Consider the following 18,363-nt stretch of genomic DNA (forward strand, 5'->3'; position numbering starts at 1 on the left):
GTCTAGCCAGTAGCGTGAGGAAGGCCACAAGGTCAGCATGATGGGGTGGCAGTAACTGGTTTTTGGGGAGGACCCCAAATAAAGCAGTGAGTGGAGATGGTGATTACAGAAAGTGTGTCAAAAACAGATTTCCAAAATTGAAATAGAGAGGAACAGGTCCAAAACATATGACCGAGAGTGGCTGGGTCCAAACCACACTTCACACAGCTTGAATCCACGTCTGGAAAATTCGAGCCAGTTTGCTTTAGGACCAGTGTACTCTGTGGACAACTTTACACTGAATAATTCTATGTCGGGCACAAATTGATGAGGTGTGAATGCGTTCTAGAATAGTTTGCCACATTTCATTATCAATCTCTGTGTTAAGATCATCAGACCAAGTAGCTTGAAGATSGCCAAGCCCAGGAGTCACATTGGATGTTAAGAGGTTGTATATTTTTGATGTTGTACCCTTTGGAGTGGGACTAATTTCTAGCAGTTGATCAACCAAATTGGGGGCAGGAATTATTGGAAAACCTGGGAAACGATGACGAATAAAGTCTCTAACTTGTAGAAATCTAAAAAAGTGGGCAGCTGGTAAGTTCAAATTTGAAGATAATTGAGCAAATGAGGCAAAAGTACCATCTAAGTATAGATCTTTCAGAGAAAAAAGCCCATAACTTTTACAAACTGAAAAAGTTTTATCAATGAGTGAAGGTGGAAATGGAGGATTAGAGTTTAGTGGTGATAAAAGAGGTATTCTCTGGATCCCAAAATGTTGCATAATCTGAGCCCATATTCTAAGGCAGTTCTTAACAATTATATTGTTAGTGTAAGTTATTAGGAGATGTTGCAGGGGGAAGGCATAAAAGAGAGTACAAGGAAGCAGAACTACATGAGGCCTCTTCTATTGGTAACCATTTGGGAGTCTCACAGTTCGCATTGCACCAAAATAACATTGTACGAATATTAACAGACCAATAATAGCATAAGAAATTTGGTGTGTCCCATTTCCTTACTTTTCTGTAGGATACTCTTTCGTATTCTAGAAGGTTTTCTGTTCCATATGAACTGAAAAACTGAAGCATCGAGTGTCCTAAAAAAAATTTTGGGGATAGATACTGGTAAACACTGGAAGAGGTACAAGAATTTTGGCAAAACATTCATCTTGATGCAGCTGATCCTGCCTGCTAAAGAAAGTGGCAGCATGGACCAGCGCTAGCTCTGTAAGTCCTGAGTCAGCTGGTCAAGTAAGGGAGTAGAATTAGCTTTAAAAAGTTGTGAATATTTCTTAGTTACATGGATTCCCAGGTACTTAAATGCTTGCAGAGAGATCWTGAATGGTAAGCTAGTGAGTGGGTAGGCCATAGCTGCATCATTAATTGGAAAAAATTCACTTTTATTAAAGTTCAATTTATATCCAGATATTTGTCCAAACTTTTCAAGCAGGTCTAATACTGGAGGCATTGAGGTCTCTGGGTCTGAGAGAGAGAGTAACAGGTCATCAGCATATAAAGAGACTTTATGGTCCAGACCACCTCTTGTGATGCCGTGCATGGGACTGGATCTAAGGGCTGCAGCTAGAGGCTCTATAGCAGTGTTTTTCAACCACTGTTCCGCGGCACACTAGTGTGCCGTGAGTGATCGTCAGGTGTGCCGTGGAAATTATTCAATTTCACCTACGGTACCGTATTTTCCGAACTATAAGCTGCTACTTTTTTTCTAAGCTTTGAACCATGCGGATTGTAGCCCAATGTGGCTTTGCTGTGTAATTTTCTTCAACCACCAGGGGGCTCTCTAGCAGGAAGTGAATCATTAGAAGTCAAAATTGTAAATCAAAAGAAGAACGTGCTAATTTTCGACCACATGCTAGCAGCAGACACGATGGAGAAATGTTTTCAAACTTTCAAGCTTTTAAGTTGAGGGCTGTCGATCTGGCACTACAGACTATAGGCACTATAGAGCCGCTGCATTTAAGCTCGGTGTGAACGAAACCATGGTTCGGCTTTGGAGACGGAGTGCTGTGTCCTATGCAGCAGATTTATTAGGACCCCGCCCTCTGCTGGGCCCTTATGGAAAATCGAGAGCAGCTTCCAGTTTTTTTTTGTTTTTTCAAAAAAAAAATTGAAGGTGCTAGTATGGTGCACGCTATAGTTCTAAAAATACGGTAATTGATTTTAAAAGATTTTTTGAAAATTAATTATCTGCCAATAATGCCATCTTCGAGTGTCTGCTGTAGCAGTGACTAGCGGCGTAATCATGTAATTTTCTTACCACTAGATGGCAGTAGGTACAGAACATTTTACATTACAACAAGAGAATTAGTGATGCATGAATGTTACAGGTAGCGGTGAGAGCATTGTATCTAGCAAGACTGTGACAACAGTGATGGAAAAGACAGAGAAGCTCAGCAGTAGTTGGGTTGGAAAGAACATGGGTCCATTTCCCACAACATATCTGTGTGAAATGAGCTTCTCTAGTCTGGCTACTATAAAAACTAAAACCAGAGCTGAGACTGAGAGCTGTTGAGGAAGAGCTTTGTCTTCAATTTTATTTCTGCCAGGAAATAAGATCTGTTTTCATGGGTAAAATATACAGATATTGACATTTTGTACATATTCATATTCATATTGTAACAGTGAATATGAAGTGAAATGTTTCCCAAATATTATTGCTTCTTTCAGAATAAGAATTATTTTCTGTATTCCGGCTATAAGAATGCTTGTGGATTAGTTTGTAAAACACTTTGACGTTTTCTACAACTTCTTTAAATTTAACACCACATTGTTGTGGCACTGTTCAGGGGTATTTTTGAAGTGGACATGTTAAGTGCAATTTGAAATAAGAAATGTAAAATGTGATAAAATACATTTTATTAAATACATTATTTGATTCCTATTCGGGCTGCACAGTGCCTCGAGATTTTTTCAATTAAAATAATGTACCTTGACTCAAAAAAGGTTGAAAAACACTGCTCTATAGCAATTRCAAACAAAAGGGGGGAGAGTGGACAGCCCTGGCGAGTTCCACGGCCTAGGTGAAAATATTCTGAGTGGTCATTATTTGTGCGGAGACTGGCTAATGGAGAAGTTTGATCCAGGAAATAAAGGAACAGCCAAAACCAAGGTAAGGTGTAAAACAAATAGGACCACTCTACTCAATCAAAAGCTTTTTCGGCATCCATTGAGATAATCACTTCTGGGGTATCAGCTCATGTAGGTGAATATATTTGTCATGATTTCGTGCAACTTTCGCACCCACATGCAGAGAACACTCCGAGGTGTAGAAATGGGTTTCTTATATTTATTGCGCAGTACAACGACAGACAATGAAAAAGAGTTTCAGGGACGAAGAACTGCCTGACCGGGTCTCAGGGGTCCTGCTGTGCGGACAAACAAAGGTGAGTTCAAGTCCAGTGGGAGTTTTAAGTGATAAATGGAGATGTGCGATCTTACTTTGAAATGTTTCTTGAGTGGGGGGAAACGAGGGGCTCCGGGATYGGCGGACTGAGTAGGCGGTGGGGAAGGGCGGACAGGTAGGCAGGGTCACTCGGAGGAGCTGAGGCGGGCCAGCTGGAGGACCTGGAAGAGTTGGATCCGATGATTTTGGGAACCGGGACCCAGGAACCTATGGAGCCCTCCACAGCGTGGAGAGCAACCTGAAGATCCGGTGACTGGTAGCACTGGTAGCTCAGGAGAGCTGATCCTTCAGCACGGGAATAATCTGAAGACACGCACAAGAGAAAAAGACTGTCACTGAGGATTCTCAATAATCCTGCTCAAGAGAATTCACAGAGGCCGAAAGTACCATTACTGATCAACAATCTGGAGTTGAAGTACCGACAGCGCCCTGCTGATATACCCCTACACTGATGAGGGATATGCTGCAGGTGCGTGCAGCATCAGCGTGGACACACACCCTCCAGGAGAAACGCCTCTCAGCTCCCTGTGGTGGACAAAAAAGAAAGAGCAACCCCAGAACCCCAACAGTACCCCCCCCTCAACGACCGCCACCCGGCGGTCCAGAAGAACAGGATGGGAGGAAAGAACGATAATCAGAAATAAGGGAGGGATCTAAAATAAATGAACTAGGGACCCAAGACCGTTCCTCCGGACCGTTACCCTCCCAGTCGACGAGAAACTGCCATCTCCGGCCTGGCCGACGGGAGTCCACGATCCGGCGGACAGAGTAGGCAGGATGGCCATCAACATCCCGGGCGGGAGGAGGGGCTGCAGGAGGAGGACACAAAGGACTGGTAAGGACAGGCTTCAACTGAGAAACATGAAATGTAGGATGTATCCGGAGAGATTCTGGAAGGCAGAGACCGACAATGGTAAGGATTGATCAACTTCTCGATCTCATAAGGACCGATAAAACGCGGGGGGAGTTTCTTGGACATAGCTTTTAATGGGATATCTCCAGGAGAGTAGGAAGGGGCTGGTCTTTGCCTCCGGTCCGCAAAACGGCGGTTTTCTTCGGCTGGTCTGCTCAGAGCCGAGACCGTTTGGGTCCATATGGACCAGCAGCGGCGAATATGATACTGAACTGAAGTTACAGAAATTTCTCTCTCGTCAGCAGGGAAAAGGGGAGGCTGGTAACAATACTTCAAATGGGGAGCGTCCAGGGACTGCAGACACATGCGAGTTATGTGCATACTCGATCCATGTGAGAAATTGGAAACCAGCCAGAAGGATTGTTGGAAGCGAGGCATCTCAAGGCGGACTCCAGTTCTTGGTTCAGACCCTCTGTTTGGCCATTAGACTGCGGGTGATATCCACAGGTTAAAGAAATTCTTGCTTCGAGTGCAGAACAAAAATGTCTCCAAACCTGAGATGTAAATTGGGAACCCCGGTCGGACAGGATCTCTTGCTCCCATGAAGGCGAAAAACATGTTTCACAAGGAGCTTGGCAGTGTGCAGGGCAGACGGGAGCATTCTTTAAGGAACCAAATGACATGACTTAGAAAATCGATCCACAATGGTAAGGATTGTGGTCATACCTTGGGAGACTGGCAGTCCTGTGATGAAGTCCTGTGATAAAATCCCAGACGCCATGTGTGACCACAGGCGTCTGGGGATAATGGCAGTAGGAGACCGGATGGGGGTAGTAAGTGTGAAGCCTTGTTTCGGGCGCAAACCTGACAAGAGAGAACATACTCCCTAAAATCTTTACAGAGGGACGACCACCAAAATCTCCGTGAGACCAGAGCAATCGTTCGGCTAATACCGGGATGAGCAGAAAATTTAGCCGAATGCATCCAACTAATCAGCCTGCTTCTGATACTGGTGTGGAACATACATTCTATTCTCCGGACCAGTGCCAGGGTCGGGTTCCGACTGCTGAGCCGGTTTAACCAGGTCCTCAATCTCCCAAGTCACGGTGGTCACAGAACAACTGGGTGGAGGAATTGAGGTGGGGACCTTCACAGAGTCGTCAGGGTTAGGGTTAGGGATTCTGGACAGGGCGTCCGGTTTGACATTATGGGATCCAGGCCGGTAAGAAATTGATAAATTGAATCGAGAGAAAAATAAAGACCACCGGGACTGACGGGGGTTTAGTCTTTTCGTTGATTGTAAATATGCCAAGTTTCTATGATCAGTCCACACCAGAACTGGATGAGAGGCACCCTCCAACCAGTGTCGCCATTCTTCAAGAGCCAGTTTAATGGCCAATAATTCCCTGTCCCCCACATCGTAGTTCCTTTCGGCTGGCAACAGTCTGCGGGGAAAAAAAGCGCATGGGTGGGTTTTATTGTCCAAATCAGAAAACTGTGAAAGTACAGCCCCAACTCACGGGAGTTGGGGCTGACGCATCCACCTCCACAACAAACTGCTTATCAGGGCCAGGTTGAATTAAGATGGGGGCTCTGGCAAACATATTCTTAAGCCGTGAAAGCAGCATCTGCTTCTGGCGTCCATGTGAATGGGATCTTGACCGAAGTGAGAGCGGTTAAAGGTTGAGCTATTTGACTGTAGTTCTTAATGAAGCGACGTAAAAAGTTAGCGAAACCCAGGAACCTCTGTAGTTGTTTTCGAGTTTGAGGAGCGGGCCAATTTAACACCGCCTGAATATTCTCCTCTGCCGGTTTAACCTGTCCGCCCTCCAGGACAAAACCTAAGAAGGTCACAGAGGGTTTGATGGAATTTGCACTTCTCCGCCTTGACAAAAAGTTTGTTTTCCAAAAGGCGCTGAAGGACAAGGCGGACATGTTTCTTGTGTGCAGCGAGGTTCTTTGAGTAGATCAAAATGTCATCCAGATACACGAAGACAAACACATTTATAAAGTCCCTCAGGACATCTTTTATGAGTGCCTGAAAACAGGCTGGGGTGTTTGTCAGACCAAACGGCATAACTAGATATTCAAAATTCCCTAACGGTGTCTTGAATGCCGTTTTCCATTCGTCTCCTTCTCGAATGCGGAGGAGATGATACGCATTTCTAAGATCTAATTTATAAAAAATGGTCGGACAGAATCCAACTCTTCTTTCAGAAAGACTTTTCTCGTCTTGATTTCTGTTTTATAACAGAAATCAACTGGCTCAGTGAACTGGCTCAAAAACCGAGGAAAGGAGTGGCAGGGAATATTTGTTCTTTACTGTTATTTGGTTCAGCCCTCGGTAGTCAATGCATGGCCTTAGTGAACCATCTTTCTTCCCCACAAAGAAGAAACCCGCCCCTAACGGGGAAGAGGAGGGGTGAATTAAACCAGCCTCTTGCGATTCCTTTATATATCTTTCGAACGTCTGCCTCTCAGGCTTGGAAATGTTATATAACCGACTGTTAGGCAGGGGAGCTCCGGGAAGCAGGTCAATAGCGCAATCGTACGGATGGTGAGGAGGTAGAGACAGCGCGCTTGACTTACCGAATACGGAAATCAAATCGTGGTAATCGGCCGGAACGGATGACAAATCTGGTGGGTCTGCCTCCTTCAGGCTCGCCAGCGGAGCACCTGGAGAAACAGCGGAGCGGAGACATGATGAGTGGCAGTAAGCGGACCAGGACTCAATCTTAGCTTCGGACCAGTTAATGTGTGGGTTATGTAATTGCAACCAGTCAAAGCCCAGGACTATAGGTGAACTAGCGGCAGAGAAGACATAAAAGGCGATCGTTTCTTGATGATTACCTGAAAGCAGAAGTTTTATGGTTTTGGTCTGATGAGTTATTTGTTGCAAATTCTTCCCATTAAGGGCGGACACTCTGAGGGGCGAGGGTAATTTAACGGTTTCAAGATTCTACTGACAGGCTAAATTGGCATCTATGAGACTACGCTCACAACCGGAATCGACCAGAGCCGACAGTGTTATGGTTTGGTCAAGATACTGGAGAGTAGTGGGCAACAGGAGGCAAGGAGTTTTTTCTTTTTCGAGGTAGTCTGCCAGCCTCCTCACTTCTACTGACGGACTCTGGCTTTTACTTGAAGGGGGAATGAAGCGATGAAGTTTGGCAGAGGTTTGATATAATGCGTCTCTGCCTCTCCTCAGCATTTGCCGAAATGCAACACATATTAAAATATTTATTTTCTTTTAACTTTTATTTCATGAACACGAAACAAAAATCATTTTTAGTCGTTACTGTCTGTTTTCCAAAGTTCTATAAAAACTGAGGAGATATGAAGCATTTTGTGACCTAACTTTAACATCACTGTTGTTAAACAGTGGTTATGAAACAACTGTTTGTCTCAATGCTGTTTAGTGTGTGAGCTGCAGAATTAACATTAGCGCCACGTTAAACAGAACGACTCCATCTCTCCTTTACAGCATTTTCCGTCACTTAATCCAGCTGGATCCGGACAGCTTCTGGTTTAGGCTGAACCAGATCCACTGCCCTTCATCCTACATGTCCCCCCCTCACCCTGACCTCCGACCCCTGCAGCTGGGCCTGACGGGCCGGCCCAGAGACGAGTACTCGGACAACGTGCTGAAACTACTGAGGGAGGAGTTTGCCTCCGACTCAGACAGGTAACCAGCTCTGACCATGAACATTCAAAGAACTGGGAAAAAAAAGAACCTGATATGTTTTTATATGTGAGTTAAATAAAAACACCATAGCTTCTACGCTAACGTCCAAACCAGGAACAAAGCTGGCCGCTCTTTCTACTCCCTCAGAGGTCTCATTTTTCATCTGTCTGGCTGCATATCGGAAATGAAAATAAAATGTTAATTTTCACATTTCTTTATTGCTGAAAGAACTGACTGAATCGTCCTGCTTGTTTTGAATAAATTAACAATTCAACCACATAAAATTGAAGCTGTGGGTCTGTTTCTTGGTTTAGAGACTTTCTTTCATGTATGCGTCTTATTATAAATCCTAGTTAAAGTTTTACCTCAATTTAACATGTCAAATCTATCAGGATTATTTTTGTATTTTCTATATATCCAAGTCAATAATTAAAATACATTTGCTTATTCTGAGTCTGATTTCTCTTAAATTCGATAAATCTGTGTTTGTGTTTTAGGAGTTTTTCAGTAAGTCAGAATATCATGAAAAAGTTAACTCATATTTGGAATTATTATTATTTTTTTAAATGCCTTAATTTTGATTAATGAAAAAAAAAATCCACTTTCACCAAAAATGTGTGTTTCATAAGACATGTAAAAAAGAAAAGCTTTTTTTTAACATAGAAGTATTAACTTATGGCCAGCAGATATAGGTGACTGTTGAAGATGTTGTCTGTTCTCAGTGCTGAACTGAATTTATTTCCAGCTGCTGGTTTTTGGCACAAAAGGCCTTTTTCCTTCAGCTGAATACACAGAACGGCTGAGCTCTGTCCTGTTCAGGACAACATTGTGTAATGTGAACATCATGACACTGAAATCCAGCAGGGGTCAAAGGGTCATGTGTAAATGAAGAAAACAGGAAGTCACCTCTGTTATCACATCCCCTCAGTGAGGTGAGCCCTGAAARCTGCCTTCCTCCCCGCTCTGTAATCATGCATCAGACGCATGCAGCGTCTGATGCATGCGTGTGCGTGTGTGTGTGTGTTGGGGACAAGATGGTCACATGTTTTGTATTTAGCTGGCCCCGGCTTTAATTCTAGCGAGCGCGGCAAGTCGCCTCTTTATCTCCCCCTGTGCTGTTGCTATTTATCCTGCTGCCATTGCTGACAATAGCACCATTAGTCATCAGCTGCAGAGGGAGGGACGTGCTTGGCAGCCCCCATTACATACAGCTTAATGCAGTTTCTTCTTAATGTGTGCAGACAGACACATGCAGAGATCTGCATGTGTCTGTCTGCAAAGAAGAGTCTTGATTAGAACCGCTCAGCTACAATTCACGAGGGTCAGTCACTTTTTCACGTAAATAACCAGAACCAATTTATTCTGGTTTCATGTACAATTTATTTCATTTGATAAAGGCATACACTTAGCGTGAGACCAAACATTCGAGAAGAAATGTACATGTTCACTCCCCTCCTGAACAGAAATCCATTTTAGTTTTTTTTTGATGAAACATCAAACCAAAGTTTGAAAACTTTGGTTTGTGGTTTGTTAAATCCGTTGTTCTGTCTGCAAACAGAGCGACTGCCCTCAGGAGCAGGACTGCTGCTGTTGCTTTCAGTCGATACAGCAGAGGTAAGACTGCTTGTGGAATTGGAGAGAAAAAGATTTTAAAAAGCAGAAACAGTTTTAGTGTTTTTGTACATTTCTCTTTTTCATTGGCCAAGGGGTTTTCTAACACATGAACACCCTGCGCCTCAAAGCTGCAGTAGGTAACTTTTACACAAATATGTTTTTTTACATATTTGTTAAAAAACATATTTTCATTGAACATTGAATTGTGCAAATTGGAATGACAAAAATAAATTCACTTAATAGAAACAAACATATTTTTGATAATATTTTGAGGTGGTTTTCTAGCTGGATCGAAATAAGTGTATTTTGTAAATCTGCAATGGAAAGACTTTTTTTTCCCCACTTCACATGAGTCAGATGATCAACAACCGTGTTTTACTACAGGTGGAAATGACGAAGAAGAAAACAGGAAGTGGTGGGAGGATGATGGCCCAGCACATTGTTAATGACTTATCGCGTAATTTTAATTGCGCTGCTTATTTAATGGAAACGACGTCATTTTGGAATAGGATTTCTTCGGCTTTTGTTGAATATTGACAAAGTTTTGTTCGCATTTGTAATGGAAACACAGCTACTATGTCCTGACAGTGTAATATGAGACAGGTAATCCAGTTACTATTACTGTCTGCAGAAATGCAGTGCTCCAATCAGTCAGGGCTTAGCACTGTCAATCATGCTTGTGTACACACTGCCTAATGTGCTAATGGCAGAGAAATAACTTACCATCCCAAAAGACCTGTTTATCTGCTGCACTAACTGTATTTCTGCAGGAAAGGATAAACTCAACTTTTTCACAAATTATCTGTTACGACAGTGACAGTTCCAACAAATATGTAAAAGAAAAAAATAAAATTTTTTGATAAAAGGTCCATACTGCAGCTTTAGTAGATCCATCAGAATGAAATATTTCCAAGTAAGCATTGTTTTTCTGAGACTACAGCAGAGTTGCAGCAGTCTGTGCTTGCCAGAGCTCCACATCCAGAAGCTTCAGAAACAGTGAGAGTACTAAGATACGTCAGGGAGGAAAACCCCTTTCTGAGCAGCTATGAAGAAAACATCATTCTTCTGTCTGTACAGCACTTTAGGAGAGCAGGAACACAACAAAGATGGCTTTTAAAAATGTCAAACTTCAATAAATAAAGGAATAAAAACAGACACWGAGTCCTTTACAAAAAAGACAAATAAAACTCATAGTGACAAAAATCCCTTTGTGTATGTTAATTGAAAAAGATTTGTTTTAAGAAAATTACTAAACATGCACTTTGTTTTTTGCAATATACAGTTTTATGTACAGAGTGGATTAGAGGCTTGTAGAGGATTGAGGCTTTTTTCATATTATCAATGAGCACTGGGTGAGAGAACCAAGCTGGGAGAGAAATTATTTACCCCATAAAATGACGCTGCTGGGCAAAAGCCTTACACATTTTTTCTGGTTTTAGCCACAAACTTTGTGATTTACAGGGTTTCATATGATAAACCAAAACAAAGTAGTGCAAAACTGCAGATAGGATGAAAAAAATAATATAAACTAGATTAAAAATACTTGATAAGATTTTGTCTTTGTGCAGAGCATTTCCTTTAAAAATGAACACTCTACTTTTTAAGATTTTCCCAAAAAAGCAGAAAACTATGTAGCATTTGTTTGCACTTTGTGTTTTAGATAAAATACCAAATAAAATGCTTTGAAATTTGTGGTTACAATGTGACAAATATAATAATTTCAAGAGATGCCTTTTGCAGGGTTATATTAAGTGAGATTACAGTCTGGTTATATATTTACAGTCAATAATTAGAACAGTGGTTCTTAACCGTTTTTGAGGTACCGAACCCCCCAGTTTCATATGCACATTCACCGAACCCTTCTCCCCCCCACCCCCACCCCCAGCCGACACACAGAATACTTTGCGGTATTCTGATTTAGGGATGTAATTATATTAGTTGTGCTATATTACCACCCCATGCCACTAGAGGCAGTAGCAACCCCGAAAAGATGCGACTAAGGAGCAGATTTAGACTACAGAATTTGGTAAAAATTGTGAGTTTTGCTGAAGTAATTAAAGACACAAGTTCAAATCCATGCTGAGAGTGGAGCTCCTTCAATCAGGGCTCCTCCGCAGCCCTGATTGGCTAAGCAATGTAACGTGATCCTCTGCAGCAAGTGATGGCAAAGCGTGGCGTCATCATGACTTTACACAAGTGTGTCTTTACCTCCACGGCAGAGGCTCCGCCGAACCCCTGGGGTTCGATCGAACCCAGGTTAAGAACCACTGAATTAGAAGCATATTTAAATAGATTAATTTAGTGTCTAAGGTTTAATTCTTTCCTGACTTTAAAAAAAACTTGAAACAGTTTAATTTGTTTGGACCTGAAGGTGGGGAGGAAAATTTCTACTTTCTGAACTGTAAAGCGATTGTTGGGAAAATACCATCTACAGATTACAATGTTTTATTATTAATATTTATTGAAATCTCCCCATTCTCTGTGAACTATTCAGGATCTGTCCTGGATCAGACAGAAAGTTCATTACTAATGTACTAATAATCTACATCATCAACATCCATGAACACAAACACAGTAAAATATTAACTCAAGAGCTGAAGCCGAGACCAGAAAGAAATCAGCAGGTTTTTTATGTTGGACTTTAGAGGACTGTGTGAATAAAAGCACTTGGAATTGAACCAGTGAGAAAATATTCCACTTCCTGTTTGTCTGGGCGAATGGAGCGACAGTAAGGCAGTGGAAGGTGTGATCATGTCTTTTTACAGGATCTGGAGTTCAAGCAACATATTATTTACTGGTTAATAGACAGACTAAAGTCTTTTCCTTTTTAGTAGGTTATCTAGTTGTGGATGCTGAGATCAGAAACAGTAAAGCTGCCTAGATCTACCCCACCACCCTGCTTTACAGGCAGTTTACAGACAGGAACCAGTTCATCTAAACTTCTGCACAGCATCAACATAAATAAAAACCACAAAGCCACTCCCCCCTCACAGTTCACCCTCTGCGCTCTTTACAAGCCATATTAAACGTTTCTATGGATTCTGGGTTTCTTCATTCCTGCTCTGTGTGAGAGGGAAGCTGCTTTCTGTGACCAAACATCTGGTTCTGTGACCTCTGGGTTTACAGAGCGCAGCTCGGCTCGTTGGAGCAGTCACTGTGGTTATTGTCGGTACCGCTCCTCTTCAGCTCCCTGGCAGCGTTGTGCTGCGGCCCGTCGCCGCCGTGGCTGTGGCCGTGGTGGGGGGCCGCCTGGGGCCGCTTGCCGTGCTCCAGGTGGGGCCCGTGGTTCTGGTGATGGCCACCGCCGTGCGGCTCTGCATCGACGAACGCTGTCCCCGCCTTGGTGTCGTCCCCGGCCTCGAAGTTGGCGTCGCTCTCTGGCACCACCTGCAGGTAGGCTCTGACACGGTGGTGGCGGGCGCCGGCCTCGTCACTGAAGTCGATCACGCGGCATTCATAGGTGCCTTCGTCTGACGTTTTGACCCGGGAGAGACGGAGCTTGTGGGAGATGTTGCTCCCCACGACCTTCACAACCTGGCAACGACAGAAGAAGAGTTTATAATGGTGCTGTTCGATTTACTAATATTATTACTTTATTATWTTCAGTTTTTCTTCATTAGTACCCTGCCAGCATGCTTAGGTGGGCCCCTTGTGGGGAAAAGAAAGGCAGACCAGATGGGTCCCATATGGGTTTGTCCGCGGGTTCCACGGTGGCCCTACATGGGACCTTCATGGTGGTGGGCCCACATGGGTTTGCCCATTTAGGGCCCATGTTATCTCATATCAATAAACTTGGACATATTTATAAAATATAATGTAACATGAACCTTTTCTGCTTGCTCAATAGATAAATAGACTATTAAAATATATCAAACTTAAGTAGCACATTGCATCCCAAACCAAACTCTGTTTGGACCGCTTTTTTTTCTCTTGGTATGGCCCCACCATCTTCATTTCTGTATCAACTGAGAATAACCAGCAGCAGCCAAAATACAAAACTAAAAAACGGGCTAAGTGGACGTTATTAGTTAATTGATTCAAACTCATTGTAATCTAATAAACCATTAATTGACAATTTATTGCAAATCAGTATAATTTTTGCATCTTTAGCTTGAGTTTTGTCATCATAAAGTAAATGAATATTATCTAATTATAATTTGCTGAATATTAAATCAATCTGTTGAAGTAATTTCCAGGTTTTGCTCAACATTGTTTCGACATAATGAGGCTCTGTGGACTTTTCCCTCCTTTGTGGCGTCTCCCTGTCAGAGTTTGTCATTGTGATGCTTCATTGTGCCCATTAAGGTAAGGAGGGTTCTTAGAATCTGGACGCCTCAGAAGGACACTGAGCCACCATTGAGCAGCAGCGATGCCGACACTCTGGTCTCATCCTGACACTCACCGTCAGGTGTCAGTATGTGATCTGGAGCATTGGCTGCACTGTGAGCCGCATAGAACTGAAAAACTGTGGTAACACAAAGACAGACACCATGACCTGCTCAGGAAGTGCTCTGACTCACACTGATCTTTGTAGCATCCTTTGGCGTTTCCTCCTCAGGAGACACCTTAGAAAAACAGAAGAATGTCAGAGAATCAACAGGTTTACATTTTACCTGATCACAGACATTTGATGTCGATATTAACTGAAGGAGTGAACCTCCTGTTTAGTTGGACAATTCTGTGGTTAATTTCTTAAACCTATCATTTTCCAAACATACGGAGACTCCACTGACAAGCCCTTCATCATAACATTACACTGAGCTGAAATAATTTTTAGTCAACAGATTGTGTGCCTGAGCCTGTCAGATTATGCTGCACTTATGTTTATATTAATAAACTTGGACATATTTATAAAGTATAATGTAACATGAACCTTTCTGGTTGCTCAATAGATAGACTACTAAAATATATGTATCACATTGCTACTGGATAAACGGCTCTGCGCTGAGCTGTTATCCAGTTTCCTGTGATTATATTGATTAAAGATTAGTTTTATTGTCCTGGTTTGAAACTCAGTGGGCTTTTAAAATGTAACATGCACATCCTTTTGTTTTGAGTGTCTGCGTTTGAGCCTGGAGTTAAGCAACCCGACAGGACAAAGGTAATGTCCAACAAAAATCTGTGACTTTGTGCAGTTTTCTTTATAGAGATTATTTCTATATTTTCTGTATACTTTTCAGATAAGCAATCCATAAAAGTTTAACTCTCTGACTGAAAGGTACCAAAAAACATTAAAAAAAACAAAACTCATTGTGGAATAAGGTTTTGAATGGTACTTCACTGTAATACATTTAACACTTAAAGAGTGAAACATGAATCTGTCATGTGGTGCAAACTGAGACTTTTAGCTGCTGCCATTCACTATGACATTTTTTTCATGTTATCAGTGAAGTAATCAGCCAATAGATAATCATCCTGATATGTATTTACTTCATGCTTTTTCAGTATTAAGGAATTAAACAAATTCCTGTATCTTGCTGAAAAGTTACTTATGAGTTAGTTTTGTCTTATTTTAACCATGCTTAGCCATTTGAACTAGAAGCTAGACCAAAATTACTTGGTGGTGTGTTTTTGCAGTGAAGTGCACAGATCAGTCAGAGTTCTTGTACCTCATTAGTCGTCCAGGGCTGCTGGTCCGTCCACTCCAGGTGGTTCCTGATGTACCACCACTGGATCTCCAGCGAGTAGGACGGCGTTCCTGCTCCTCTGAAGGAACAGGCCATCTCCACATCCTGGCCTCTCTGGGCAGTCATGTCATGGGGAACCTCAGTAAACATGGCTGGGAACACAGAGAGCAGACATGGACAGTGTCACTATGAGTGGATTCAGTCCAGAGAGGAAGGAGAACCTTAGTGGGTCGAGGTTAGGTAAGTAAAATATAAATGCATATCTTTGTTAGTGATTTTATCTAAATTGAACTCTAATAAAACCAACTTCTCATATAAAAAGAACAATCTGAACAACCAGTGGTATGACCTCTTGTTGCCATATCAACCTTCAGACCAATCAGATCTCCAGCTTCTATACACCACAAATCTGGAACAAACTCTCAGAAAACTGCACAACACCTGAAACACTGAGTTGCCTTTAGTTCCTAGTAACTGGACCATTACTCAATATATTGATCAATATATCTGATGTGTATTCAAGATTTTGATGGCATTTAACTAAATGTAATGTTTATTGCATGTTTATAATTAGTGACTATATGATGTTTTTATGATGTAAAGCTCTTTGAAATGATTTTTCAACTAAAAGTTTTAACTCGTGTTAAACCAATTAAAAAAAATCTTACTATCCTTACACATTATGCTGTAATGGCTTGCTTTTTTAAAGCAAGCCTTTTATTATTAAGATAGGAATAGTTTCACAAATCTTTGTTAAAAATATTATTGCCCTTAAATATTGCAGAACATTTTCTCATAAATACAAAGGTACATGAGAAACAAATGAATTCTAAAGTCCAAATGTGTAAAAAAAAAACCTATGCAATGTATCTACTTTTACACTTTTAAAATTTATGATAACATATAAAATCGTCAGTTGAAATTTTTACATTTGATCAGTTTTAATTTGAAAGGAATCTTTGATTAGAAACTGAACACATTTTCAGCAAAGATTAATAACATATTTACAAACATAAAAAATATGCCTATGAGTCTTTTAATTTAAGTGTAAAGGTTGTGTGTAAGTTTTAAGTGCATTTGCAGTGACTTCACACTAAAATATGAAAGTTGTTATTTTCCTCCAGCCATTATTTACTAAACGGTTTCTGAGTGTAGAGGCCCAACTGTACAGAACATAGGCTGTTCTGTACAGTTGCCCATGTAGGCTGTGGCCCTACATGGGCAAACCCATGTGGGGACATCGTGGAACCTGCGGACAAACCCATATGGGACCCATATATCAGCCCTCCTTTCCCCCACATGGGGCCCACCGAGGCTTGCTGGCAAGGGGACTTGAGTGAAGATTTTCAGGCTACCCTTTCAGACTCTAGAGGTTCCTCACCCTGAGGAGGGAAGAAAGGGCGCCAAGTCCAGCATCAAATGTCAAATCTCTCAGAGGATCCGGGCCACACTCCACGTCTGATTGGCAGGAATGCCACCAGCAGGAATGCCACCAGCAGGAATGCCACCAGCAGACCCCCATGGAAATGTTAATTGTCCCTGAGCTGTAAGGATTCTTGTTAAGCAAGTTTTAAAACAAAGGTTACCCGCTGTCTTACCATCTTATATGGAAAAGATCAAAAGTGAGTGCCAGCTTTTAAAACACGAAGGCCAACTTCAATGTACATGTAACATTTTTTCTCTGTGACTCTAGAATATTCCAGAGCTGTCAAAGTTTCCAATGGGCGTCTTTTAAACTGCTGAGTCAGGAATAAACTTTACAACTGAGACCAGATCAAAACATTTCCTTTCACATCTTCAAGGAAACATGAAAAAAGTTCTGTTTGGGTCACAGCAGACAGAAAAAGGATTTTAATTTCAGGTATTTTGACATTCTTCAGCTGCACATGTGGAGTTCCTCAAGGAGCCATCCTGGGTGCTGTCCGTTTCTCCCTTTGAATAACTAAACTGGTCGTAAAATGTTAAAGATTCACTAATGTGTCTACTAAACTCTTGAGTTGACATCAAAGCAATAATGTTGTAATCTTTGATAAATAAAATAAGAGATCATTTTAGTTTGGTGGAAGTGTGTCTGCTGTTTACACTGYTGTCAAAAGAGAGAAAAAAATCACTAATAGTCATTAGTATAACTTACCATATAACTTCATTGCTATTTTATTTTATTTGTATTGAAAAATGATTTTTTTATTGAACTGGAATTTCACTTTCTTTGATGAATTTTAAGTTTTTATGTTCTCCATTCAATTTTATCTATTGATTGAGTCAACCTGCGTCTCAGTAGTTTGGTCCAGTTTATATGTTCCTAAATGTGCATTTAGAGATGAACTGGACTGAACATCCACAACGATAAAAGCTCATGTTTAGTGATGGATCCAATCTAATAGTTAAACTAAAAATAAATCTGTGAAAGTTGTTGGACATTGCGGTTTATCTGGTGGTAACCACCAGAGACAGGTTACCACCTGATGAACATGATGAATAAATGATCCTCAGATCATTTATTCATCAGTATATGATCTGAGGATCATTTATTCATCATGTTAATCTTATATTTTTACGATAAAAAAAGTGTATTAAATATATCTAATGGGATGCACAGTTGATAAATCGGATCTGATTTCCTTAATTTTGTCTGATCTGAAATCGACCGACAGATGAGAAACAAATCTTACCTATCAAATCAAATCCATGTCTGCAAAGGTCTGAAAATCAGTCACTGAGCCCTTTTACTTGTATGAGCAATAATAATCAAACCACTGTTACCAGCTTAGCAACTTTGTTGCTATACTTAGCAACATTTCAGACAAAAAAAAATKTATATATTGGCCAGAAAACTGTAAGGGTACTCAGAGGGGACCCGGAAATTCAACCACACACAGGAGTATAAAAAGGAAAACAAAGTTTATTTTTTCAGATACTGGTTTCAGCTAAGGGAGAGGTCATCAAACACAGCACTGAGGAGAGAGGGGAGAAGACTGGTGARGCACGGACAAAGGAGGGGKAKCTTRGAARTGTTCAGCTTAACTGACCTGTAGAGCAGTGGACGGGTGGAGCAGAGGAACAGAGGGTCTGATGACAGGGAGATGCAGGAAACCAGAGGAACAGGCTTCTGTGGAGGCAAGGAAGATCTCCACGGGGAGATCCGAGATGCAGCACCCAGAGACTTTGTCGAAAAACAGGCAGAG

General features: G+C 41.6%; 2 protein-coding genes and 1 long non-coding RNA gene across 3 annotated transcripts in view; 1 reads left to right on the forward strand and 2 right to left on the reverse strand.

The window, feature by feature from the left end:
- The window catches only part of tti1 (TELO2 interacting protein 1), a 31,663-nt gene extending 23,697 nt beyond the window's left edge, over positions 1–7,966 (forward strand). The window contains exon 14 of the mRNA XM_008413140.2: positions 7,737–7,966. Coding sequence (XP_008411362.1) covers positions 7,737–7,941 — 205 coding nt within the window. The 3' untranslated portion in view covers positions 7,942–7,966. The remainder of the gene's footprint in view (positions 1–7,736) is intronic.
- Positions 7,967–12,164: 4,198 nt separating this feature from the next.
- vstm2la (V-set and transmembrane domain containing 2 like a) overlaps positions 12,165–18,363 on the reverse strand; it is a 73,471-nt gene continuing 67,272 nt past the window's right edge. The window contains exons 2-4 of the mRNA XM_008413143.2: positions 15,161–15,330; positions 14,072–14,116; positions 12,165–13,085 (exon numbers count right to left, since the gene is read on the reverse strand). Of these exons, the coding sequence (XP_008411365.1) occupies positions 12,672–13,085; positions 14,072–14,116; positions 15,161–15,330 (629 nt within the window). The 3' untranslated portion in view covers positions 12,165–12,671. The remainder of the gene's footprint in view (positions 13,086–14,071; positions 14,117–15,160; positions 15,331–18,363) is intronic.
- On the reverse strand, positions 18,061–18,357 carry LOC103467085 (uncharacterized). Its single transcript, XR_534027.1, has 2 exons — positions 18,208–18,357; positions 18,061–18,132 (listed from the first exon to the last, which is right to left on the reverse strand). It is a non-coding gene; the product is annotated as an uncharacterized LOC103467085 (long non-coding RNA).

This window comes from Poecilia reticulata, linkage group LG7 (genome assembly GCF_000633615.1).
Source record: "Poecilia reticulata strain Guanapo linkage group LG7, Guppy_female_1.0+MT, whole genome shotgun sequence".
Taxonomy (NCBI): domain Eukaryota; kingdom Metazoa; phylum Chordata; class Actinopteri; order Cyprinodontiformes; family Poeciliidae; genus Poecilia; species Poecilia reticulata.